Source organism: Ambystoma mexicanum, chromosome 10, assembly GCF_040938575.1.
Source record: "Ambystoma mexicanum isolate Mex_15411 chromosome 10, UKY_AmexF1_1, whole genome shotgun sequence".
Classification (NCBI taxonomy): Eukaryota; Metazoa; Chordata; class Amphibia; order Caudata; family Ambystomatidae; genus Ambystoma; species Ambystoma mexicanum.
The window spans coordinates 684222271-684250132 of NC_090932.1; the positions used below are offsets into that span (position 1 = coordinate 684222271).

The window sequence follows — 27862 nt, forward strand, 5'->3', positions numbered from 1 at the left end:
TTTGACAGCACAGGGGTTGCAGATCTCATAGACCGCTAGATCTGCAGCTCCTGTGTTATCAGGGCAGCCACAGAGTAATGTTTCCCGGGTGGTGGGCTTGCTCTGTTTCCCACAGGTCTCAGAAGATGCAGGGAAAATGCTTTCTCTCCTTGCCTTGATGTTACAGTGGTTGATTATGACTTCCATACCCCCTCGTGACATCACAATAGGAGGATATGGCTTAGGAAAACCAAATACTATAGCTTTTGCCCCCAGGGTGTTTACTCTTCACACCCCAACGCTTTGATAGTGGTGCAATAGTTGAACTTTTTCTTTGTACTTGAGACCGGCTGAGCGTTTGCTGCGTGTGCTTAATTTCCTGTAAAATAACAAGATCAACCCCAATGGTAAATTGAAAAGGGACAATGTCCCTTTTCTGTTTCTATTGCGGGTGGGGACAGACCGGGAAAAGAGTGCATCGGCTAGAGCTAGGCCTACATTTAGGTTGGAGGGACTGGTAGTTCAGGGATGATGTGGGGGCCAGGATTGGTGGGTAGGGGTTTTAGGGCAGGGACGGGGGCCGAGATGCAGAAAAAAGATGGCGGCACCCGGGGAAGCGGCATGGGTGGCTGGTGGATCAAGGCCAGACATTGGCAGTTTCGACCAACGTTTCCAGTTACCCGATTGGATGAGCGCCCTTCCTCAGGTGCAAATTGCTGATATGAATGGAAGACATGCACAACATTCTTACTTGTATGGCATGTGTTTATGAATTTTTTGGTTGTCACCTATTCCTTTTAGCATATCAATTACTTATGAATATGTCTTCTGTGGTTATGAAGGTCTGTACCCTCTGATTGGTTGGAAGATTGGTTCAGAACTTGTCTGTTTAGCGGAAGGCAATTCATCAGACACCGGCACAGCTGTTGCATGGGCTCAGAAAGTGGGTAAGTGATGGTCGCTTTTCATTGTTTGCATCAGTGTATTTTCACAGTTTTCATTTGCATTGAATTAAAGGTGGTAGTACAGTTACCAAGTTCAGGCTGTATGTGTGTTAAGTTGACTCTCTTTGATCGAAAGATACAATGCAAGTTACTCAAAATTAATCTAATGGAAAATCAAAGGGTGCAATGATGTCGTCACTCATGTAATAATGAAGATGGTGAGGCCAAGACCATCCATTTCTGAAGAGAATGTGTCCTCTCATAGCCGCAAGAATGAATCCTTTACGTACATTGTCAAAATAATAAATTATATAATACAAAAAAAACAAGAACGAAAGGTCCCAAATATTTACTGCCTTATTCCAGTTTCCTTGTTGTGGTATGTGAGCTGCCCTTATAGTTTGACCATAAGCGTATGTAATGCTGTGGCATTCACATAAACATGAAAATAAATATTGGTTGCAAAGTAACAATGTCACAAAACATGAATTCAAAACAATGTAATATGAAACAAAATTAAGAAAGCAGCAGTTGTAAGTACATATAAACAATATGTATTTCATCACTATCTCATGCTCACTGAACATTATTCAATGTATATAATCAATATAGACATTGACAAAACATATTCACCTTTGGTGCAATGACAGACAATTAAGAGAAAACACAAATAGTTCAACATGTATTGGAAGTCGACTTACGTTTTGGCAACGATACGTGTATACTTTTGTGACCCCTGCCTTCATCAGGACTAGTCCTTGATTAGTGATGTGTCATTGTGAAGTATTACCAATTGCTCCCTAAAACATCAAAAAAATAAACAATGATGACAGGACAAGCAGATAGTCTGACATCGATTATTTTAATTGTGTTGTTTTAAAATTGTATATTAGACTGTGTTGTTGCACAATATAGATTCTAAATCGAATACTTGAATATCTTTAGAAATTGTATATTAGGAAGATTAGAAACTACGTTTCTGAGGACAAGCTTACTTTGAAGCTGCTTTCTTGTTTAGTCAGCGTGTGCTATTTGCACTAGAATTCCTTTTGGCTGCTCTTCCAGCGACCGGGAACTACATCTCCCAAGAAGAATTGCAGTTTCACGCCGCATACTTTTTCCCGATCCCGGCGCGAATGCGCCTGCACGCACGGGTCCAGCATAGTCTGCGCTAGTCCGCGTCTGGACGCGTCGCGCGGTGTCGTACTACTTGCTGCTGACCTTTGTATTCTCTTGTACATTATGGGACTTCAAGAGGCCCTTTATGCAATTGAGGCAGCTAAAGGTATGTTAGACAAACAAAAAGCTATTACTGATCACATGCATAGTAGAGTTCAGCGGATAGAGGCAGTACTGGCTGACATAAGAAGTATGTCTGCACCAACAGACGCACCTTTGCTTGTTGGGATTGCTCCCACATTAGAAACTGATATAAACACTCCATATATTCCCACTCCAGATGTATTGAATAGCATCATCACGCCTCCTCATTTACCGCCTGCATTAACTATAGATACTACTCCACCATTTATAGAAGCCTCAGCTCCTAAAACTAAACATGTTAAAACTGTTGCCTATGACCATTTCATTAAAACACTTCTTATTAATACCAGATCCTTGGTAAAACATGCTATTGAGATTGCTACCCATATTGAGGAGCAGGATATAGACATATGTGCAATCACTGAGATATGGGCATACCCAGCCGCTGGTCCATCGCTCAATCTAGCCATTCCTGTGGGATATGGCATGATTAGATGCGATAGAAAAGATGCTAAGGGAGGAGGGGTTGCTATTATACATAAGATAACCCGTAATATTTGGGAATGTAGCGCATTTTTAATGGATGGTGTGGACTCTTTATGCATAAAAACTAACTTGAGTGCAGAAAGCACCTTGAACAGTCTTCTGTTATATAAACCACCGCTTATAACGCATGATTTTGTTAAAAACCTCTTGAGGTTCTTACTTACCACGGTAAAAGCTAACAGTAAGTACTTGATTTTAGGAGACTTCAATCTATGGTATAACCATATGGGAGATAAAATTGCTTTTGAAATGCAAAAAACTCTGCATGAACTAGGCTTCATACAACATATCCAAGAGCCTACACATCATCTGGGCCACATCTTAGAGTGGGTAGTTAGTCACAAAACCAGCATTGATAACATACTGTTCTCACCATGTCCCTGGTCTGATCACTTCTTTGTGAATTTCAATGTGCCTATTGATTTCCCTATTAAACCTAAAATCCAGATTCCTGCTAAAACACCATATCGAAACTTAAAAAACATCAAAAAGATTAAAGTGGAATCAATTCTTAATACCATCGTCGATCCTATAATGGACACTTCGGAAAACCTAGAAAAAAGGAATATGTACAACTTAGAATGTGTTGCTAACACCTGGGTACCCATAAAAATGAAAACGCCTAAAGTTGATAATAGACATAATTTATGGTTTACACCAGAGCGTCAGTCTTTGAAATCAATATCCACGAATTCGTATTACCTGTGGAAAAAGCATAATACCCAATTTCTTCTCAATCAATATAAAGCCGATATTAGTATCTATAAAAAGGCTATTCTTAAGGCCAAATCTAGCTTTTTTAATGACCGCATTCAAAATGCTCAGCATGACTCGAAGGAGCTCTTCCGTATCCTGAAAGAATAGGAAAGAACCAACCACTCTACGCCAGTTAGAACTATTGCGGACAATGCTACCTGGTGCAATGTTATGCAACAAGCCATGCATAAAAAACTACGCATGATTAAGGAAGACATATTGGAGAAAAGTATTAATTTAAATTGCTCCGTGGCCACATCTACTGATTGGCCTTACCAAAGATCACCAGATATTCTGGTTTTTAATTTAGCACCCATCACGGACAGAGACTTAGAAGCTATTATCACCCAATTAAAAGCCACAAAAAATAAGAACGTCATTCATACTACCATGATAACTAAGTCATGTGCCCCTTCCTTAATTTCATCCATTCGTCAATTCGTAAATACCTCTATTTCTACCGGTATTGTTCCCCAGAAACTTAAGCAATCATGGGTCATGCCAATCTTGAAGAAACCAGGGCTTTCAGTTGATATACCAAATAATTATCGACGAATAACAAACACAGCATTCCTACTCAAGATTCTTGATCGGGTGGCCTACATTCAAATTGCAGAACATTTAAAGGCACATCCCATCTTAAATGACCATCAGTCTGGATTTCGGGTTGGGTACGACACTGAGACTGCTTTACTTGAACTCAAATCTAAACTGATGGTTCGTATGGACAATAAGGAGGCATCCCTGCTTATGCTGCTTGATCTTTCTGCGGCTTTCGACCTGGTGGACCATGATATCATGGCCACCAGGTTGTGCGAAGTGGCTAATTTTTCACCTTTGGCCTGCAAATGGGTATCATCTTTCCTTAATAACCGAGACAGTAGAGTCTTCTGCGGTAATGCAGAATCGGAACCTATCGTAACAACTATATTCACAGCCCCTTTGTTTGCAATGCTCGACTTTGAGAATATAATTTTTACTAATTACGCAGATGACACGCAATGTGTCATCCCGCTTACTGGATGTCACAAGGAAGATGAATTAGCCATCAACAGAGTTTTTACTCTCATTGAGGCCTGGATGGTCCATAATAAACTAGCACTGAACAAGTCAAAAACGGAGCTACTCGTTATAGGCTCACCACACACCATTAATAGAATGGGATCAGTGTATGAGCACTTCCAATTGGGTGGAGAATCTATTAAACCCCTAAAAAAGGTGAAAACCCTTGGAGTAACCTTTGACCAATATATGACCATGAAACCACATGTCAGCAGTCTGGTATCCTCATGTGCATATTACATCAAATTGTTAGCACATCTACGGCCACTGATCTCACAGGAGAACGCTGAAATTATTGCAAGAGCAATAGTAGGCTCTAAAATAGACTACTGCTCTAGCCTACTCATGGGTATCAGTAAATCTGATTGTAATAGGTTGCAGGTATGCCAAAATGGGGCTATCAGAGCTGTTATGAATCTTAAATTCAGAGATCATGTCACACTGGCAAAACGTGAGTTACACTGGTTGCCAGTGACTTCCAGATTTCTATTCCGAACTCTGACTATTATATATAAGTGTAGATCAGGAAATATGCCTGGGTACCTACAACAGCTGCTATCCACAAAAAATAATGTGCGAATACTAAGGTCAAATAATCAGCACTTTTTGGCTGAACCAACATGCCACACTGTTAGAGCAGCTAACCCAGCCTTTATTTTTAACGGACCTAGGGTCTGGAATGCTCTTCCTCTAAACATAAGATCTATTGATTCTCTTGAATTGTTTAAGAAAAGCTTAAAGACATACTTATTCAACTAATTGATCCTTAGGCGGCTATAATCTTTCTTCTCCATGGTGGCTCTGCATTTCGGACTCTTCTATTTGTTACTCGTTGTTGTTGTCTTGTAGTGCCCACACACCCTCGGGTTCATGGCCGCGCTATATAAATGTATTAAAGTAAAGTAAAGTAAAGTAACCGTGTTAAGAAATAATGGCAGACATACAGAGTTCATTTTTGACATTCTAGAATTCAATCAGGAGCCAGGTTGTTATGTAAAAATGTGTAATAAATAAAAAGTCATAGTCCATTCTAAGCTATCATGGTCAGCTGAGTGGGACATACAAATGGCTGGACACCAGGCAAGTCATTTACAGTCTTCATTGGTTTCAGTACACCAAAAAGGCAACACACGTGTTTGTCATGATAGTCTTGTAAGTGTTTAAGCAAAGTCGCACATCCTCAGGATAGCTTCCACACCTTGCCAACTAAGTTAGCTTCCACACATTGGCAACTAATTATAGATGCAGGCTTTTTTGGGTCTTCTATCCTTCGGCTATCTAGCAGTGGGCTTCTCAAGGCCTTGGAGTTAGAGCCAGTAGCCACCACTAGCACCCTGTACTCCGAAGGGCCCTTACCCAATTTCAGGACTGCACCCCACTTTGTCTCTCCTTCTAAGCTCCTCACTATTCTGAGCTTCCTGCCTGGGTCGCGTATCTCCCCCTGTCTCTGCCACTTGCCTTGAGCCAATCTGGCCTTCTCATTCCTTCGTTCTCTTGCTTGGTTCAGCAACACCTCCTTCAGTTGTTAAGCCCTTGTCCTGTTCTTACCACCTCCTCTTGATGTTACCAACCTATCCAACTGCTTGCCACCACCTCCTGAAGTGATCACCTCCCCCAACTGCTCCATCTCCTCTGAATCTGTCTCTCCCCCTCTCTCCTTCAACAGTCTCCACCCTCCATAGTTCTTTTATCATGCTCCAACCTCCTCAAACCACCTGACAAAACCTGCTCCAGCAACTCATACTGATGGACTAGGCTCACTGGTTTATATAGGGATATGCCCTATATCCCCTTACATGTATTTCTTTTTGTATTTGTTTAATATTTGAATCGCGCACCAAACCGGGGGTAGCTGCGCGCTTGAAAGCTTTAGGTTACATACATGCAATTGAAGGCAGATACATACAGGCATAGAACAAAAATAAATAAGATGGACCCTGGTTACATAAGGAGATTGTGGCATACAATGATTCAGAGTGGTACAGTACAGGAGTAACAATTAGATAACAGTATCTTGGTGGTGATTGGAGAGCCAGTTTTTTATGTTGGCTTTGAAAGAGAGGAAGGAAGGTTCTTGTTTAAGCGCAATGGGAAAGGAGTTCCAGCATTTGGCAGCTTGGACCGTGAAGCTGGCTCCTCCAGCGGTTTTGAGATTGAACCTTGGTTTTACCAGATCATGGTAGAGAGCAGATCTGGTAGTGCAAGTAGGTTTGTGCAGGCAGATTTTGTCTGCCAGATATCTCGGGGCTGAATTCGTGAGGCATTTGAAAGTGAGGGCCAAGGTGCGTAATGTGATTCTATTACGGATGGGCAACCAGTTGGCATTCATTCTGTGGGTGGAAATGTGGCAGGATCTGGGAAGACTGAGTGCGGCTCATAGTGAATTGTTTTGGAGTACCTGGATTCTGTTTAGATTCTGTTCAGTCGTACCAAGGAATAGTGTGTTGCAGTAATCCAATTTAGATAGGGCGAGTGCTCTAACTAGCGTTAGGCAACTGCTTGTGGAGAGGAATGGTTTGCAACTGTAGATTAGTTTGTTAGTGTAGGCCGTGGAGGATTCGACACTGTTGACCTGTCTTTTGAGAGAGAGGGTTGAGTCAAGGTAGACCCCTAAAGTTTTTATCTCTTCGGAGACGTTGATTGTGTTGCTGTCAATGACAGAAGAGGGAGTATCTGGTGTCGAGTTTGTTCAGGCGTGCCCGCGTACCAACGATCATTAGCTCGGTCTTGTCTTTGAGGCAAAGACTGTTGGTAGCCATCCAAGCTTGGATTTCACTGTAAATGTTATTTAGCAGTTTTGAATCGTGGTCATAGCAGCCAGTGAGGGGGTTGAGGACTTGGGTGTCGTCAGCAAAGTTTGTATAGACGACACCCAACTTGTCTAAGCTTAGTAGCTTAGTAAAAATATTGTATAATGTGGGCGACACATGGGAACCTTGTGGGACACCACACAGTATTGGAGTAGGATCGGCAGAGGCAGAAGGGGAGAAGACTCTTGTAGTCCGGTTAGAGAGGAAGGATTTAATCCAGTCAGATGCATTGGTGGAGAATGCCACAGCTGTTTTAATGTGCTTAGTGAGGATTTGATGATCAACCAGGTCAAAGGCAGTGGATAGGTCTAGTAGCAAAAGGACTGCTAGCTTGCCGTTATCCTTTGCCTTGTCCATCTGGATCTTGAGATCCAACAGTGCTGTCTCAGTTCCGTGTTTAGGTCTGAAACCAGATTGTCTGGGACCGAGGAGTTCATTGTCCTCTAGGTGCTTCTGAATTTGCAAGTAGGCCAACCGATCCAGGATTTTTAGTAAGAACGGGGCGGTAGCGATGGGCCTGTAATTGGTGGAGACATTGGGATCGAGGTTGTTTTTTTTTTTTTTTTAGTAATGGCATGACCCAAGCTTCCTTAAGGTTTTTAGTAATGGCATGACCCAAGCTTCCTTGAGGTTGTTGGGTACCTGGTTGGATGAGAATGAGGAATTTATTTAAAGAGGTGATGAATGGGGCTAGGTTTTTGGCTCCCTCTTTAATGATGGTGGCTGGGCAGATATATCCTTGGCAGTGGGAAGGTTTTAGACTTTTTATGATGTCTTCGACTTCTTTAGGAGTCACTTGCGAGAAAGAGAATGAGGCGCAGGTGTGTGGTTATGGCAGTGGGTCAAGGGGCGTGAGCAGGCAGGCGGAGAGGCTTGTTGTTTTTGCTTTGATCTTATTTTGGAGTTGGGCAATTTATCTGCTAGGGCTTTCTGGATTTTAGTGCACCATTCTTCGTTTTTGATGCAGTCTTGTGAAGATTTGGCATTGTGGATTTTAGAATTGTAGGTTTCTTTTTTTAGCTGAGAGGATGGCTGCTTTGTAGGTAGTGGCAGCAATGGTGAAGGCTGTTATGTTGATGGGAGTCAGAGATTTGCACCATGTTGATTCCGCTGATCTTTTGGGGGTTCTGAGGTGTTTTAATTCTGGTTTGAACCATTTATTGGGGTCTGCTAAGGGTTTGGCTTTCTTGAGTATTAACAGGGCAGTAGAGTCTAATGCCGATTTAAGAGTATTGTTGAAGAGGTCTTCCAGGTTAGCGGGGTCAAGCTTGCGAAATTTGGACTCGTTGAGGATATCACCAATGAGAGGGTGGAGGTTGTCAATGGTGATGTTGCGGCAATTTCTGGAGACTGAGGGGGAAGCTAGTGCTACTTTAGGCGGGGAGGGTTCTGGGATAGAGAATACTATGAGATGGTGGTCTGACCAGGCTACTGGTTCGTTTTGGGTAATAATAACTGAACAATTAAGGTCAGATACCCAATCCAGAGTTCTACCTTTGGCATGTGTGGGAGATGAGATTTTGTGTGTAAAACCCAGATTAGATATGTTATACACTGCTGTAGCGAGATGGTCATTTGGGTTGTGGAGGCCAAGGTTCAGATCTCTCAGGAGGATTGTTTGAGAGCCCAATTTGGTGTGCATGGAGAGGAGATTGAGGATATCGTCCTCAAAGGAGGGGGAGGGGCTGGGAAGTCGATAAATGAGGTGCAAGAGTACAGTTTAGGTGGGCGAGAGATTGTTTCACTGACAGGAGCTCAGCGGAGGAGAGGCTGGACAAGGGGGGTGGCTCTGAGGGAAAGGGGGGTTTGGCGATGAATGTAACTCCACCGCATTTACCTGACAATCTGTCCGCTCTGATAATGGTGTAACCATCTGGTAGTACTATAGAGAGTGCCGGGCCTGCTGCAACCAGGTTTCTGTAACAGCCAAGAAGTCTAAGCTATTAGCGATAATGAGATCTGCGATCTCTGAGGCATGGGCGACAATGGATCTAGCATTGATGAGGGTGCCTTTGATACAAGGGGCTGGTGTGGAGATCGTGTTAGGGGTGGGTGAGAGGGCGGGGGAGATGGGGCGCGTTCTGGCTATGATGTTATCAGTTGGGTAGTTTTTAGTGAGGGCAGTGTTTTGTGTTTTGGGAGGCGAGATCCTAGTCTCTGGTTCCTGATGTGGACTGGGAGAGGGATGAGTGGTGTAGGTGGTGTGGTGAAACGGATTAACCATTCGAGGGGTGTAAGAGTGTTGGTATGGTGTGTAGTTTCTGTGGTGAGGGGTAGTGTAATGGAGGGTTTGGGGTTGAGGGTATGTGGTGTGGATTGGGCGTAGGAGGGGTGACTGTCTGAACTGGAGGGAGGATGGAGGCTAAGGCTAGGGTAGCTCTATGGAAGGACAACATGATGGTGCGCAATAATCAAATTCAAGCAACTGATAAGCTCAATGGGAAACAGATTGATTCACAGTGCGCAATAATCAAAATCAAACAGCTGAAAAGCTCAATGGTACACAGATTGTTACACGGAGCGCAATAATCAAAATCAAGCAGCTGAAAAGCTCAATGGAACGCAGATTGTTACACGGAGCGTAATGGGTTGGGTCAGAGCAGTGCAGGTCATAGTGATGGTGGGGTCGGAGGTAATACTGAGCGCAGTGTGGATTATAGGTGCAGGGCACGCAATAGGAGATTGCTCATTGGAGAATGGTGTAATACTACTAGCAGTGGCCGCTACGATGGACCATGATGCCGCAGAGTCCGTCAGGGTGGTGATCCTGGCGGCAGAGAAAGAGGAGGCGCAATAGGAATCTGGTATAGGCCTTGCTTTTGTGAGCCAAGGATTTGTTTGGGCAGAATGAGGTGGCTGGGACGGCTTGCGTGACAAAAGCATGTAGCGAGATGGGTAGGAGAGCAGAGTACCTTGATATCACGGGCATGGGCTCTCAACGGTGAACAGGCGGCAAACAGGAAGTCGGCCTTGTTCCTGGGCCTTCTTCCGCCAGGTCGGCTTCCGCCTATCGGCAGTGGTTGATTCAAATTAAGCAACGCTGTTGCTTAGGAACCGAGGTGAGCCTCGGTTTCACCCCGCATTGCACCGGCCATGCTGAGGTCAGGCGATGCACTCTTCGTGCTGGGGACGTGAAAATGGGTCGCAAAGTATGCGAATTATGCAAGCATCCAGGAACCACACACGGAGGTGGTGGGTGCTTCCAGGACGTACGGTGATCAGGCTGGGCTGGAAACTGATACAATGAGGACTGCTCCTGCAGTCATGGAAGAGCAGAGCTCCAGCCTTCTTGGCGAGCAATGATGAAAGTAGTGGGGGCTCCTAAGTGGGACTCTTCAGTCTCCTGCTGTGGTTCCCAAGGGTTTGATGCCTGGGATTGGTTTTGAGCCGCCTAGCTCCCTCTGCCTTGGAGTGCATATGAGGGGGGACGGCAAATCTATATGAGCTATGACAGCTTTTGAAATGTGTGTATGGTGTGTCAGAGAGGCCTGGTCAAGCCTGCATGTGTTTGCCCAGTAAGTATCGTCTTGGAGGTTAGGGGTGCTTGTATTGATCTGGCATGTTTTGCCGGTTCACAGACTTCACAGAACCTTAAAAAAGATGTCTTGTGGCTTCCTGGGTCCAGAGTGCCTTGCGAAACATCTCCTTTGAGGTTTAATCACCAGGGAAATTAGTTTTTGGATTTGTGGTTCGGGGGAGTGGCCGGCCTGTCAATAGGAGGGAGTTTGGGAACAGCAGGGTAACTGACCCCTGTCAAAGGACTGCTTCAGGGATCCTCCCCATTCCGCCCATGAGCCCTGCCCACTAGTTTAGGGAGACTCTTAGCCCCCTAGGCCCCGCTCCTGGCAGTCCCCAGAGTCAGGCAGTGAACTTTGTCGCAGCATTTAAGGGATTGTAATCCATATTGGGATGCTCGGCTACACAATGAGCTGGGCATTTCACAAGTTCTGTGTAAGGGGACTCCTTCCCATGCTCACCAAAAAAAACGAGTAAACATTGTCATGAGAATGAATGGATTTGAGACTCGCATGTAGAGGAGGAATTGTGATTGAATCATTATCCCGTGGTGATGTAGGTATATATATATACGTTTTGCCTCACTTTTATGATCTGCCATTCAGTACGGATGGATGTACATTTATCTCGGGCCACCACATTCTACAGCAGAGGCATCTTTCTATGTCCCCGGGAGGGGAATGCTTGTCTTTTTGTCTGTGGATTTGTTCACTGCCTTCACTGACATAAAAATATCGACTAGAATTCTGTGTTCATATTTCCTGGTATGAACCAAGAAGCCTAATATCCTGGTTGACTGGGTGTGCCAGATAACCGCAGACGCCACCTATTAGAACATATGGCATGGTGGTTGGTAGGATGGATACATTCCAACACAATTCATTGTGGACCAACACTCGGTCACATTCTACCAATTTTAACACCAAATATAATATAATTTATTAGTCAAAATAAAATCTATCAAACCTGTGCAAAATATTTTTCCGATCTGCCTTAACTTTGAGAAAACAATTTTCTCTACTGTATTCAAGGCCCACAAGAAGTCCTGGGAGTAAAGGGGCAGCAAATGGACTGCCCCAAATTCCATACTAGAAACGCAGTAAGAACAAAGTAGGGGTGGGGCTTACAAGCCCTTGTGAGGATTCCCAAGCGACCACCCTCTACCCCCACATCACCCCCCACTCCGTTCCCCCAGAGTAAGGTATGTGACCGGACAGGGTAAGCAAGCAATCCTGGGAGGGGGTGGGGTATATAAGAAGGTGCATGCAAATGGTTAAGTGTGGGTTAGTTGGGTGAGGACAGGAGGATGTCCCAGAGACCAGAGGAGGAGTGTGTGCAAGGCATCCATAGGTTATTGGAGAGAGGGGTCTGTGGAGTGTTTGTGTGTGTAAGAGTAAGGAGCAAGTGAACTAGCAGTAGATTAGGAGTAGAGAGGAGTAGTGGTAGTTGGGAAAGGAGGCAGTGGTAGTAGGGAAAGGAGGTAGTGGTAGTTGGGAAAGGAGGTAGTGGTAGTTGGGAAAGGAGGTAGTGGTAGTTGGGAAAGGAGGAAGTGGTAGTTGGGAAAGGAGGAAGTGGTAGTTGGAAAGGAGGTAGTGTTAGTTGGAAGTGGATATAGTGGAAGCAGAGTAATAGTAGTAGTAGTAGTAGTAGTAGTAGTAGTAGTAGCAGCAGTAGTCGCATGTCTATACAATTCACATCCCCATTACGGACACAAGGGCAAGGGCGGAGGGCATGGCTATGGTAGGTGAGTTAGAGGTGGGCGGTGCTACCTCCATGATCCCAAAGAACCTGGTAGCCTTAAAGATCTCTGATCAGACCCACAGCCAATCTGCCAGTAATTTTGGAATAAACACCCTTGGAACGTTACTGGAACGTCAGAGTGGTTATTCATGGCAGGTGCCCCGTCACAGGTAATTGCGGTAAAATCTTTGCTTCTCTTGTGCCTCCCTTCTGTGTAGTGTTGGTTTTGATCCCACAGCGTGGATCCACTCTATGAAAACATGCACAACTGTGATATCAAATCTTTTTGCATCTCCACGCCACAATTTTGAGTTTGATCACTCTAGTTTAAAACAGCACAGTGGCGCTGCCTAGTCAGCACCTCTGCTTAACTAATTGTAGCCTGTCCTCCTGACTCGAGTCACCCTGGCTAGCCACTTGCTGACATTGTGATACTGTCATATTGGACCACAGTGACATAATTGTTAAAAGCCAATCAAAGATGGATGGCTTGACCAAGAAAGACTGCACTAGCAGATCATATCAGCTGTTTCTAGAACAATTGCAACACACTGTGGCTTCTGTTGGCCAGACATTAGATGCTCTAACATAAAAAGCAGAAGTCTCACCCAACAAAATAGAAGCGCTGTGCACGACTGAAGAGTAACATCAAATACAAGTGAGGACTCTAGAAACTGTCTCATCTCTTCATGAAGGTCTAGAGGCTGTCACGTTGAAAGTCATTCAAGGAGAAGAGAAATATATACATTCTTGGGTTGCAAGAATCAATGCAAAAGGGACCCACAGACCTATTTCTGCAAAAGTTCCTTATTGAACTTCTGGGCAAGACTGATCATTGCATGTGTATGCAACTACTGTGCCCTTTCCTTAATCGTATCTGCTGCTAGAGACAAGGAAGTCTTTCAGTATCAATCTTCAGCCATTTTGCTCTTCCCTCACTAAAGTCTTGCATTGCAGCCCTTCAGGAAAACATTCAATGGGGTCAGGAAAGTATTTAAATACAAAGGGGTGTAGTGTGGTATAATGTTTACAGATACATTTAAGATTCTCTACAAATGGAAGGGCCACCTTTTTTACTTCTCCTTTATGAGGTGGCATCTTTTGTGAATAAAGATGTTTAAAAAATCTGGTCTTGCACGCTGAGATGACTTCTTTGTTGATACCCTGATTTTGATCATTTGCATATTGTAAAGCTACATGTGGACTTCATGTTCAACCACAACATTGTATTGCTGATATTTTTAGATGTATGTTGCAAGCTGCTATCCTGCGAGATTAAGACTTTGTCTCACTTAAGCAACATAATTGCTAGATTGCAGCTGCATGTAAACAGATTATGCTTAACTCAGTTACTGCTATGGCACTCCTTTTTTCAGGTACCCTCATCCTAATCTATGGGGCATGGCATGGGTCCCTAATATTACACATATGTAGGCCTACTCTATTTCATCATTAATTAGCACAAGCAGTTTTGCTGCATTTTAGGACTACCACTATCAGTTTCACATGTTTACAATTATTACTAAGTTAACTTTGTTCTTGTTTATTAGTTATATTTGTTTGGCACCACTCGCTGGTTGTTGGGGCTTGAGCAGTGCAGGTGGGGCTTTCTCTTATTGTAGTGCTTTAAAATGTTAACATACTGATTAGGGATTAATATCTGCTAGGCAAGCTTGTGTGAATATGTATACCATTTCATCTTCTAAATCAGGTAAATTCCCGTGTTTTTGATCTCGGGGGATCAGAACTCAAGGGGAACTAAGTCAGAGAAAATATATATAATGTGAGTCTGATTACCCCTCTTTACGTTGCCCAGCAGCTCGCGTGTTGATGTTTATAAGCTAAACAAATACAGTTTGATGTTGTATATCAAATACATCATAGAACTCAACACAGATAACTAATCAACAAACTGAATTTATTACATATCAGAATTTACTAAAAAGAACGGCATGCCATAACACAAACAATTGTCATAGTTACCATAGCTTTAAAAAATAATTCATTATACAAACGTAATAAAGGGGTTTAAACAAGACAAAGTGTAAACATTCATAACCAATTTGTTTACAAGAGTTCCCACAGTTGATTTATATGGGAATCTCCGATTATTGTCAACATATTTCAGCCTTCTAGGTTTTTAGACACTATCCCTAGTGTCTTTCCTTCTCTATTTTAGGCCATCTTCAGGAGACAATTTCTTCCATATAGTCGGTAATACATCTATACCCCACTTGGTATTCAACATGGTTATTTCTATAAAAACATGTAAGAAAAATCATTCTTATTGTCACGGGTTCAAGGCATAAACAAATAAACATTAGAATCACGTCAGAGTGTGTGAGGTTACAATAATTCCAGACATTAAACACATCAGAAACAGAGTCATAAAACAAACAAAAACGCAACCACTCTTAGTGAAGCACAAGCTGGGAAACGTAAGAACACTCTCTTTACTACAGGTGAGTATTTCTTCACTATACTGATTAAACACATGGCTATTACTGCTTTTTCAGAAACTTTTTGTTTTTTCTTTTTCTTTTTGCAAGGAAATCTTGAATAGTTACTTTCAGACGTTAAAAAAAATATATATAATAATTATATAGGGAAGGTTTCCTATTAGTGACTAAATCTTATGTCACTTGCTATGACCCGTGCTGCGGGGCAAGCGGAAATGTTTTGCATAGGGTGTTTGTTTGACTTTTTTATTTATATTAATTTTGTTAGCACCCCACCCGAGAGGAGTTATGTGACAGCTAGTATCATTGGGGCTTATTAAAGCAAGACTAATATGGACACTCACGACCTTATAAGGAGACATACTCCGATAAAAGCTTGGCTGTCAAAGGCCACCAATTTAAGGATTGAGTTGCGAGCGCAACAACTTACTTATTTGTCAACAACTTACGTATTGGTGAAACACCTGTGTAGTCAAAGGCTGGATACAGACACGCCTGTCTATCAGGAAATCGCCTGAACCATCTACTGGAGTCCAAAAAAGGGATCAACGACCTCCTAAACATGAGTAAATAAGCATGGACATATATATAAATATATATCGCTTCCTACCTATTCAATAAAGTGTGTGAACGTACCGTATGCGTACAGGGCCACTTACTTGACAGGAGTCTCAGTGGTCCTTAGTTACGTCGTTGAATCATACCAGATGTTTGACAACAGTGGACAGTTGGAAGGGCTCCATAGAAAGGAGGGGTGTTGTCAAATGACAACAGGTCTCTGAAACAAGCTCAAGTTAATACAAGTCATGACCCTTGAGAGTCCACAGAATACCCAACACCAAGTGGATACGCGTGTGAAAGTGTATTGACACCATCAAAGTTGAGAGTGCAAGGGAACATCAGTTAGCACTCTGAATAGGAAGCCTGTAGAAGAAACTGTAAAAAAACAGGGGGTTGGGGGGACTCACCAGACCTAGTTTTGTTACTACCCGAGGAGGCCAAGTTCCTCTATTATTTCACAGTATGCTGCCAAGAGTGTATTGACACAGTCGCGAGCCAAAGACCCAAGAAATGGAGTCGATTCACTACACGGGGTGAAGGGAGCAAAACAGGTTGTTTACAAAAGGCCACAACTAACCTGATGAAAATCAGAAACATATTCAAAATAAAATTAAGAGAGGGGTAGGGGGAGAGCCCTCTAAACGTTATAAAGATAGGGAGCAGCAGGACGCTTACCTTATGCAAATAGGTGGCACTGGAGTTCTTGCTATGACTGCTCGGCGCTGAGGTGAAACACTAAGTTGCGTGACTTCTGTTTTATAAAACGGCATATGTCACGTGACTAGCGCAGTGCGTCCATTGACACAATGTTGTAGAACGGTTGTATTTAAAGGAGAACCAGCCACATATTGGTATATGGCTGTTAATATTTGATGTGTTAAACGTGTCTCCAAAGGGTAGCAATCACATCTGGCAACACATATATATGTGTGCTCCTGCCAAGCGACACACTTCGTTTTAGACATCAAAGGTTGTCCCTTGTTTAAACACATATATGAAACATGTTTAAGAGATGCCAGGGCAATTGTTAGCGGTGAAGATAAATGGTGCACTCATTGATTGCACTTAGATAGGGTATACAATGAAACCCTGATGAACTTAATGTTAGTTCTTAAGGTACGCAATGACTACTGGCCCTGCTTCTACAGCACATGAATTCGAAACAATTGCATTCGATGAAAAAGTGGGAAGAGAGGTACGAGTATACCGAAGAACAGTTATAACAGCGCATTCCATTCAACTGATGAGTTAAGGCCCTGTTTCACTGTTTTTAAGGTGTAAATCCAACATTGTTCACAACGGGACAACACAGTTTCTCTGTTGCCACCTCTAGGGGTGCTTGGAACTCTTTCAATAACAAACCAGAACAGATCTGTGTATTTGTGTTTTTTTCATTTGTAATGGGCTACTAGAGGTTTATTGTCTACCTTATTTTTCAAACAAGATCTGTGTTCACAAATGCGTTGTTTGATGGGCCTTTTTGTTTTGCCAATATATAGTAGAGCGCAGGGGCACTTCATACCATATACAACCCAATCTGTGGCACAATTTGAGAAGATCCGTAGTTGCCACGGTTTTCCATTCAAGTCAACAGAGGAGATATTTTTTGTTAGTGCACATACGGAGCATTGTCCGTCTCTAAAATGCCCTATGACTCGAGGGAGGTTCCAAAGAGTGGGCTGTTGATCTTTACGTTGTTTGATTAGATATGTGTGCACCAACATGTCCCTATAGTTCTTCTGCCTTTTGAAGGCGAATCTAGGGGTAGCTGGGTTGAAGTCTGTTGTTTTGAGCATATGCCAGTGTTTTTTTTAACTATTCTTCTGAGGCCATTGCTGATAGGACTATACATGGTGACGCAAGTGATTTTGCCTTCTTTAATTTTCTTTTCTGGGACAGGCATCTTTCCCGGTTTGCGTGTTGCGCTTGTTTGTAGGCATGGTGGACAATTCTACTAGGGTAGCCACAGGCTTTTAGCCTGAGTTTCAGATCTTTTCCTTCTTTAACATTGTCATTCATAGAGGAACAGTTCCGTCTGATTCTTAGGAATTGGCCCACCGGTAGGTTGTCTCGAAGGCCTAGAGGATGGAAACTGTTGTATTTCAACAACGTGTTTTTATCAGTGGGCTTGCGATATAAAGTAGTGATCAATTGTCCAAAGGTACTTTTTGTACAAGTAAGTACAAGAAGGAGACTTGTAAGAGATCAAAAGACATAGTGAACTGGATACATCTGTTTTGTTCGTTTAACCAAATGAGAAACCGTTCTAAACTAGATCTATCACCTTTCCAAAGCATCAAGACGTCGTCAATATAATGAAATCATTTAATGACGTTTTTAAAAGGGTTATTTTCGTGGTAGATGGATGCCGTCTCGAAAGAATCCATAAATAAATTTGCTAAATCAGGAGCAAAAGATAAGCCCGCGCTAGACAAGGGCGCGTGACTTTTTGCAGCGACTGTTTCGCTGTTGCTGCGCTTACTGCTTGTGCTTGCCACAATTGCCCAATCTCACTTCCGCATCCTTACGAGCTCAATTGGGGAAGGAGAGCTCGTTAGTGCGGACCACTGGGCACTGGAAATCCAGCCTTTGCCTTTAAGCGACTGGAGTCGCGAAGCTCCGCCCATCCAGGAAGCCGGTTCAAAACACCGACCAGGCCGCCCTTGCGGCGATAAGCCCGCGCTAGACAAGGGCGCGTGACTTTTTGCAGCGACTGTTTCGCTGTTTGCTGCTTTGCTGCCTGCTGACAGCTGAAAATAGGCCTTGATCCCTGACTCCCCCAAGTTTCTGGTGGTCACAAAGAGACGATCGAGTAAGAGGAGCTGCACGACTGACGATAGATGGAGCCGCCCCCAGAAAACGCGCCTGAGGCGGTGCCGATAGAAGGCGGACCACACACCCGCAATAGACTACAACAGTTAAAGCGGCAAAAACTCAAGACTGGAACTGCAAAGGTAAGCACTCTAAACTGTATTGTCACTTCAGCCTTACCTCTCCACACCCTTAAGCCACCAGAAACACCTGCTACACCAACACTAGCACAAATTTCAAGCCCGGTCACTGTTCTAAGCCTGAGCTTGTCGCCGAGACGAACTTCTGATTTGACTTCATCGCAAAAGACGCAAGGTAATACGATCCCAGAGGTAGAGATAGAGAGATCTGCGATTCAAATAGACTCAGAAGTCGGTATTCAACTGTCACCTAAAGGCGTACTCTCGAAGACACCGATTAAAGAAATGAATGAAAATAGAACGACCAACAAAGAGGAAAAAGAGACATTGTCAAAAGATACTGCTAAAATCCATCCCCCTAACCAATCAGTACATGCTAAAGTAGCAAGCATGAATACAACAAATGACATTCAAAGAGCGGAAAAACGACTGTCTTCCAGTCAGCGTCCTCCATCAATTTATCTCGACGCATCAGATGTTACCTTTGACTTCGAAATAACCGATGCTGATCTATTAGCTATACGCTCACCGTCAGAGAGTATACAAAAAACCTCCAACCAGCTCCTGACACAAAAGAACGCTGCTTCGCAATCTCTAAATTCAACATTGTTAAATGAAAGATCATTGATTGACGAACCGGGACCAGGAAAAAAGACCGGTACCTCCTCAGCCGACAAGGGATTGTTACAAAACACCATTGCTGGCAACAATAATAAATGCGCCTTACGACCTCAAAAAGCGCCTGAAAAAGCAAATAATGAAGCAAAAATATACAAAAAAGAAATGGCAGATGCTCGACCCTTACACGACGCTGGAACTGTAGAGATAGTAAATATAACTACATCATATGAAGAGGTAGCAAGGGAAGCGCGCCTGACAGAACGTCTAAAGGCAGATTTTGTGCGGATGCGCGATCGACTAAACGAAAGTTTCGTAAACAAACAGGATGGAAAGTTAGACAAACAACGACAAACGAGCACTACAATCAAAGATGCGCCCATTCTTGGTAAGAACGAACGATTGCGGAAAGACTCAGTTCCGGTTGCCCGGTTAATAAACTTAGATTCAACTGATGTCTGTCAAATGATAGATCATCAAAGTTCCACAGATGGTCCATACGGAAACAGAGATGACACAAATATGACGATTGAAAAAGAAACAGCAGACCATCAAACAGGAGACCGTCCAGAAGTTGATCACACTGGCGACGTCAAGGAAATAAAAGGAAACATCTCTATCGTCGCAGGACTTCAAATTCATAACAATGTTCTGGCCGCCACTTCCATTGCCTTAATGCCATTCATGAAACTATATGAGGCACTAAATGACTCGATACAAGACCAAAACTCCTTGATCTGTTCAACCAACAGTAAATTACTAGAATTGGAAAAATTCAATGAACACCTTACACAACGCCTCAACGCAGAAGCTGCTGCGTCCCATGGTTGGCATTCTCGCCTAAACGAAATAACAAAAAAAGAAGCACAGGAAAAAGTTGATTTGAGTGAAGCAATAATAGAATGCACGAAGTGGATTAGGCACAACGTCGTAGTTCAACCGCGTGACAACTTGCGGGCCAACAATTGCTCTTGTCTAATGCCGGCCAAGGAGGCGCCGAGGTCGCCGCAAAGACACACCCAGCCAAAGGCACATGCAAACAAAGAACTGCCAGTAAACGACGAAATTGCACACGAGCCAAAGAAACCATCAAAGACCAACACCCGGAAAAATAATCAAGATAAAAAGGGCGAAAAAGAAAATCCACAGCCAAAGGAAGGAGGAAATACAGGAAATGGAAATTTCTTGCAAGCAGTAAAGAAACTGCTAACTCCACAACAACAAACTGCTGAGTTTGTTTATGCACAAACTGAAAACCCAAAAGATCTCTCAAACTCAGCTGTTCCCCTTGAGGCGAAAGGACAACCGACGTTGGTGATTCCAAAAGTGTCCTTCGGAATCTTCGCTGGCTCTGCAAAATCGTTTGAGGCTAAAACTGCAAACCCGGCCTTGCTGAAAAGCAAACTAATTAAACCTCAAAAAACTGCTGCTAAAGGGCCCCCATTAAAAAGAACACGTTCAAATGAGGCAAAGAAATTTATTAGAAATTTGACGACTCCACTGCGCGATGATGCAGCAATATCGGCTAAAACTGCAAATGCTTTAGAAAAAGCAAAGAAAAATACCAACAGTGAGCAAATCTCACAAAACCCAAATTCACATCAATAAAACGAAGACGAAGCTCCTTGTCCTCCTCATCTGCAAACGAGACACATACTTCGATTGATTTATGCGACCTATCCACATACTCAATTGATGACGAGGACGCGTTAGAAGACCTTGAGGAAAAAACAGAAGACAGCCTGGTAATACCTTATGATGCCAAGGCCAAACTGATATTAGGCAAAAAAAAGCAGCTTCAGCAAGACACTAAACGATCTCCTTCAAGAAATCAAACCGTACCAACAAAAAAACACCCACATATTGAAAAGGAGAAATCATCATTGGCAAGACGGAAAGCGGCATCGTCAATCGCTTCCAAAGCCATAACATCCTTGAACCCGAAACAAACAACAACACAACTGCAAAAACAATTGCATTTGACAACTAAAGAAAAAATCTTGACCCGGGAAGCTGTGAACTACAAATGGGTCAGATTAGAACTGGAAAACATCCTCGAAGACAAGAACGAAGTTAATCTCAACAGAGCAAACGTAATGAGATTATTACATTACATACCAGCCCTACGTAGTATAACATCTGATGATATCGCAATCGTGGAATATAAATCTGAAGCTAGATCAGACTGGGTAATCCTTCATATGAAATCGACAAAACTTGCAAAACCTCTCATCGACGCCAGGGATGACTTACTATTCTTTGGCTTCGATTTATCGATATGTGAAGAGGAAAATCCACATAGATCTAACATGCACACCAACAAATCCCCAACAAAGGCAAAAAATGTGAATCGCGCAGAATTGTGGAAAGAGCTGAAAGCCAAATCTGATCTCACAAATGATACAAGAAACGCCAGGAAAAATGATTAGGATGAAGAAGGGTCAATAAGCTTGGCCCAGTTACTTACGTCGTGGAACACTCGTGGCTTCGCCCATCTCTTTCAAGGACAATGCCACAATCAGCTAAAAAGCACAATAATCTGTCTGCAGGAAACATGGCTACAAGAAACACCTCAAAGTGATGGTTACTCCGTCTATCTAAATCCAGCTGGGAAAACCGATTTGGACGTCCTTTCTCTGGATTAATAACCATGATCGATAATGCAGCAGGATGGAATGTCATAAGAATGTCCAATCCAAATCTCCTTGTGCAGGCTCTAGTCATAGAGAAGAAAAACATCAACAAAGACAACTTCCCCAAGCAACAAATGCTGCTCATAAACACTTATTGGAATCCGGCAATGATAACAGATCTCACTTACTTAGCGGCTATCACCTCGCAAATTGATGAATGCCTAGACGAATATGAAAATCTGTTTATTCTAATATGTGGCGACCTAAACTATTCATGGTTTGACGATGCCAAAGTACGTAAAAACTCAGATAAGATCAAAGTACCTACTGAAACGTCAGACCGTGGGACAAAGTGGGAATACGAACTAACTCAACGCCATTGCATGATGCTAAATGGATCCACTAAAGGCGATATTCCAGCAGGAGACACTTGGCACCGTGGAAAATCTAAAAAAACTCTCGACTATATATGGGTTTCTGAAAACTTACATGCATATATTCGAAAGCTATCTATAAGACATTCTGCAAAAAGCGACCACAACGCCCTAATACTTCTTTGGGAGGTACAAAATGCAAATCAGTTGAAATATAAATGTCCTCTAAGCATAAATCAAGGACAAAACAGATTACGAATAAATTCCATTCAAATTACCAATCTGACAAAACAATTGACCAAAGAAATTTGAGAGATATGGAAGTCAATTACATACCCTTGCTGACGCAATTTTCTAAGAAAGCTCAAAAAGACAACTTGACAAAACCAAAGAGCAAACATCCCTTCGATCCGGTGTTAAAGGAGGCGAAGAAATCCTTAAAGACGGATTTAAGGCTTATAAAGAAAGCCGGTGGTTTAAACCAACATCTGCTGACGACTAAAAGGCGAATGAAATACCGAAACTGGCTAAAGTCGTTCAATCAGATACAGTTACAATCACAAGCTGAATATATGCTACAGCAAATCATTCAGAACAATACCCGGAACATCTGGCAAATTATTAATTCGGATCATTTAAACCAGGCATTTGCGCTATCGAATGGTGTAAGCGAAGCAGAGTGGGTAAAACATTACTCCAAGGTCTTTAACACCCAACACGAAACATCTACTGCAACAATAACAACAAAACCCTGTGACTGGTCAGTAACAGAATCTGTGGAAGACATTGAAAATGCTATCCAACATCTAAAGACCTCGAGAGCAGCAGGGTCCGACGGCATTTCGAACTCAATGTTAAAAGCCAATAAAGAAAACTGGGCAAAATGTATTAAGGTGTTATTTGATCAAATAGCACTAGTAGCAAAAATCCCAGATTCCTGGCGGAGTGCGATCGTAGTGCCAATTTTCAAAAAGGGCAACCGCGAAGATCCAACAAATTATCGTCCAATTGCCCTATTGGATACCACGGGAAAAATCTTCGCATCCTTTCTTCAACAGAAAATCGCAACGTGGGCTAACAGTGCCAACATAATTGATGAAAGACAAACAGGCTTCACAAAAGAAGTTGGGGTGGAGCTCAACTTGGTTCTGTTGAACATAGCGAAACTGGAAACCTTACGACGCAAAAAAAGACTTTCTTGCGTTTGTTGACCTGAAACGGGCATTTGACAGTATAAACCGTGAATTCCTATGGGAAAAACTCAAGACATGGGGCTGTCCACTAGGCCTATTAGCACCACTTATGGCACTATATGCTAATACCAAAATTAGAGTGCGCTTAAATGCTGAGGGCATCTTGTCTGACGAAATAAGAACATCTAAAGGCGTAAAACAAGGCTGTCCGCTGGCAGCCCTACTATTTAAACTTTTCATCTCAGACCTCCCAGCGGCACTCGAAAAAGCAAAGACCTTTCCACAAAAAATCAATGGCAAACCCATAAGTCATGTGATTTATGCCGATGATGTAGTACTCCTAGACTCAACGGAAATTGGACTTCAACGGCTGTTGACAACACTGCAAGCCTACTTAGTCGGAAACCAGCTCGAAATAAATGTGACGAAATCCCAGATCATGGCAATTGGCACAAATCCAGGGATAAAAAAAAAGAATTTTAAATGGAAGGTACAAGATGAGCCCCTCGCTAAAGTCGAAGCCATTCGCTACCTAGGCATTTCTTTTAACATCTCGATAAGAGAATGGAGCTGGATAAATGACATCACGAGCCGCATGAAAACCTTTGCACAACAAGGAGCAAAATTGCACGCTAATTATGGGCTCTTCTCTCTCCAACCTATAATAACATTCTACTTGCAAAAGGTGGCGCCAGCGATCTGCTTCGGAACCGAAGCTGGTTGGAACATCGATGAAAATATCTGGCCGACCCTAGAGGGTCTCTTTTGGAGAAAAATCCTGAAACTCCCACAAAGTACATCTATGGTAGCACTAAGACACGAACTTGGCCTTGATTCCCTACATTCGATGATCCAGTGGAAATCAATATTAGTATTGCGCAAAATGTGCCTGAGGCCAACCGTGAAATCGTATCAAATACTACACAAAAGAAGTACAGATCCATCAGCATTCTTATTAAACACCTGGGAACAGAAAATACTGAAGATTCTAAAAGCTGCGGATCTAAGTTTGGCTCTAGTCCTGCAAATTTCCACAAGTGGCGAAAGTCAAATTTAGAAACTGGTACTGGATATCAAACATAGAAAGACGTAGCCAACTCTCATCGGCAATTGATCTGGGAACCTCGTGCCAAAAAATAGGTGAACTACCAAGATACCTCAACAAATTTCCGTCTCGATATCATAGGAACCAGTTCCTTAGACTACGTCTAAACCTCTATACCACCAATGAGGTTCTATGGAGAAGAAAACACGAAAACACGCAAAGTGACAAGTGTCGCTTTTGTGCAACAAACATCGAATCAAGCAAACATCTGATAATAAGATGTCATAAAATAGTAGCTCAGCGTTCACTTCATCTTGAGAGCTATGCACCAAAAAATGGAAACATGGGTGATTGGTGGAGTTACCTAATTTCGGGAACAAATAGCCAACTGACTTGTGCAGTTGTGAACTTCGTGGACATGCTCCTACCACAAAATCTCGATTGACATTATAAATTGAGGAGAAGTAGCATGAAACGTTGTGAAAGTTGAGCTCGCAAGAGGGCAATAGCGTGAAACGTTATGAAAGTGGAGTTCATAGCGAAAGTGGAAAAGAATGACTAAAAAGTTTGTCTTCTTTTTTGCAAACTAATGTCAATAAAAAAAAAAAAAAAAAGAAGCGCCCATACTTGTACCATAGGTCTGTCTATAGAATGAGCTGTCGTATATAAAAAAATTCTCAGTGAGGGCTAAACGGATACATTTTAGAATTAAGTTGGTTGGTACTTCTTCCTGAGTAGATGTATGTTTGTTGAGAAACAGTTCCATAACTTTCAAATACTCAGCTTGTGGAATACTTGTGTATAACGCTGTCACATCAAGGGTGACGAGAAGACCTTGTTGGGCTACTACTTGATCTGTTAGTTGGTTAATCATACTCGTGGTATCTTTCACGAACGATTTCATGGACCTGACAAAGGGTCTTAGAAACCAGTCTGTGTAAATAGAGAGTGGTTCGAGTATAGAGTTTAGGGCAAAAACGATGGATCTGCCTGGAGGGGTCGTGGTGTTTTTTATGAATTTTCGCTAACAGGTAGAAAGCTGAAATGGTAGGGTTTTTGTTGATCAAAAAACTGTGTTCATCTGGTATGATCCAACCCTCTCGCAAAGCATGGTCCATAAAGCTTTTGATTTCTTCCCGTATTCTAGGTGTGGGAACTCTATCCAGTTTGTGGTAAAACAATTGGTTGCTCAATTGTAACTTCACTTCTGTTTCGTATAGGGCTATGTCCCACAATACTATTCCTCCTCCCTTATCAGCTGGTTTAATAAGGAATAAAGGATTGTTTTGTGGAGATTTTAGAGTGTCTTGCTCACCTCATGACATATTGTCCCTACAATGGTTTTTTGTTTTTAGTGGAGCCTGAGTGCCTTCTGTGACTTTGTTTTCAAAAGCCAAGACAGCTGCTGAAACCACAGAGTTGTGAGGAAAGAAAGTCGAAGACGATTTTAAACCAGTAACACTTTTTTCTTTGCTCGATGACCTTTTCGTTGCTTTTCAAAGACCTGTTGTCATTTGACAACACCCCTCCTTTCTCTGGAGCCCTTCCATCTGTCCACTGTTGTCAAAACATCGGGTATGAGTCAACGACATAACTAAGGACCACTGAGACTGCAGTCAAATAAGTGGCCCTGTACGCATACGATACGTTCACACACTTTATTGGGCGTGCCAGTAATACTATCCCTAGTGTGACGTCCACTGTACCCAAGATCCCTCACGCGTCTAGGATCCTCAGATTGTTTTTTTCCGCCATACTGGTCGGAAGCATTACATTACCTTAGCCATACTTTTTCTAATTTATAATTCTTTATTGACATCCTTCCCCACCCCAACGTCGACCCTCGACTCGACGACGGCTGGAGAAGACATCGACCGTCGGCTGCTGCACGACGGATCTGGGCCTTGGAAGGCCGCTGGCCTCGGCCCGGGCCTAGTAGGCCGCTGGCCTCGGCCCTGCAAGTAGGGAGAGTGGGGGGTTGTACATACTCTTCACTCTTGGTATATAGGTACACCTTATATATTTCCTACACTTACCAGCCCGCTGCCTCAAGGTGCGTATGGAGGGTACCCCTTTCCAATTCTGCCCCAAGTGCAACCGCAAATACCCTTGGGTCGACAGGCACGCCACGTGCAATCTCTGCTTGCCGAGGGACCACCCCGAAGCGAACTGCGGAGCGTGTAGTAGGTTTAAACCTAAGACACTTAAGGACCGTTCGACAAAGCGTTGGGCCCACCACGCCAGGCAGGCGGCCATGGCAGCGGAGGGCGCCTTCAGCGATGGCAGCGACGCCGTACTTTCGGACGGCGAGGGCATTACGGCGTCGAAAGACAGCCGAGCGCAGGTCCCCGACCTCGGAAGGTCATCCGGCAGGGCGGCTATGGGGAAGACCCCCGGTGACGCAAGCGCTACACACCCTACACACACTAAGCACACTAAGTCCAACCGAACCTCGACGACGTCGACTTCTCGGAAAGAGGCACACATAGAACGGTCCGACTCGGTGTCCTCTGGGCGCTCTCGATCGAGATCGCCTCATGACGCAAGGCAATCATCCACTCTTGCCAAAAGTGCCTCGCTCCCTAGACTAACGGAAGTTCGATCGTCGGAGGACGAAGACGACTTCCACCCCCAGGCCGCGCTCCAAGAGACAGAGCCCGCAGTTAACACCAGCGAGGCCCCACACTCGAAAGTCACAGATACCTCTTCCGATCCTCGACGCCAGGCGTCGAAAGTCTCCGGGGCCTCCAAGGGACAGGGAAAACATTTTTCCACGCACGGGGAGGGGGGAAAACAACGGAAAGCACATTCTTCCACTCCTGTAAGACCATCCTTCCCCCCGAAGCAGACAAACAAATACAAGTCTACTGAAAGATCAACATCCAGCAAGGGTACCCTTGATAAGTCCCCTAAGTTGACTACTAAGGTCATCCCCTGTTCCAAAGAATGGTCCAGTGAAGACATAGACAGGGTCATGTCAAGGATGTCTTCCTTGGCAGATTTTTACGACAAGAATCCAGAGCATTTCCTCTCGTATGACCCTCAGGGGTTCCACTGATCCCATCCCCCTAAGTAAAAAGGCCCGGTTCGAAAGACCTGAACCCTTTGAGGTGCAGCCTTACTCTACTCCATACTCTACTCCTCACCCCAGGTACCAAGGAGAGCCTTTCCCTGAGGGGGACCAGGAGTTTGAAATTATGGAGGAACAAACCGGGACGGAATACTATGCGGATGATGAGGACCAGGAGGAGGGAGAAGATGAGCAGGAAATTTACAGAGTAGATTCCCCGGTAGAGAACGAAGCCCCAATTACCGACTCGCCAGTCGATAACCAGCCCCTCCTTAATGAGGTTCTCGCTCGCGCGGCAGAACATTTTCACATCGACACCCACGGTGTACAGGAGGAAAGGGA

The 27862-nt window shown here is 43.5% G+C and overlaps 1 protein-coding gene across 2 annotated transcripts in view; it reads left to right on the forward strand.

The window, feature by feature from the left end:
• GK5 (glycerol kinase 5) overlaps window positions 1-27862 on the forward strand; it is an 831314-nt gene that overhangs the window by 661632 nt on the left and 141820 nt on the right. For both annotated transcript variants that reach the window (XM_069618275.1, XM_069618276.1), the window contains one exon: window positions 822-926. In XM_069618275.1, coding sequence (XP_069474376.1) covers window positions 822-926 — 105 coding nt within the window. The remainder of the gene's footprint in view (window positions 1-821; window positions 927-27862) is intronic.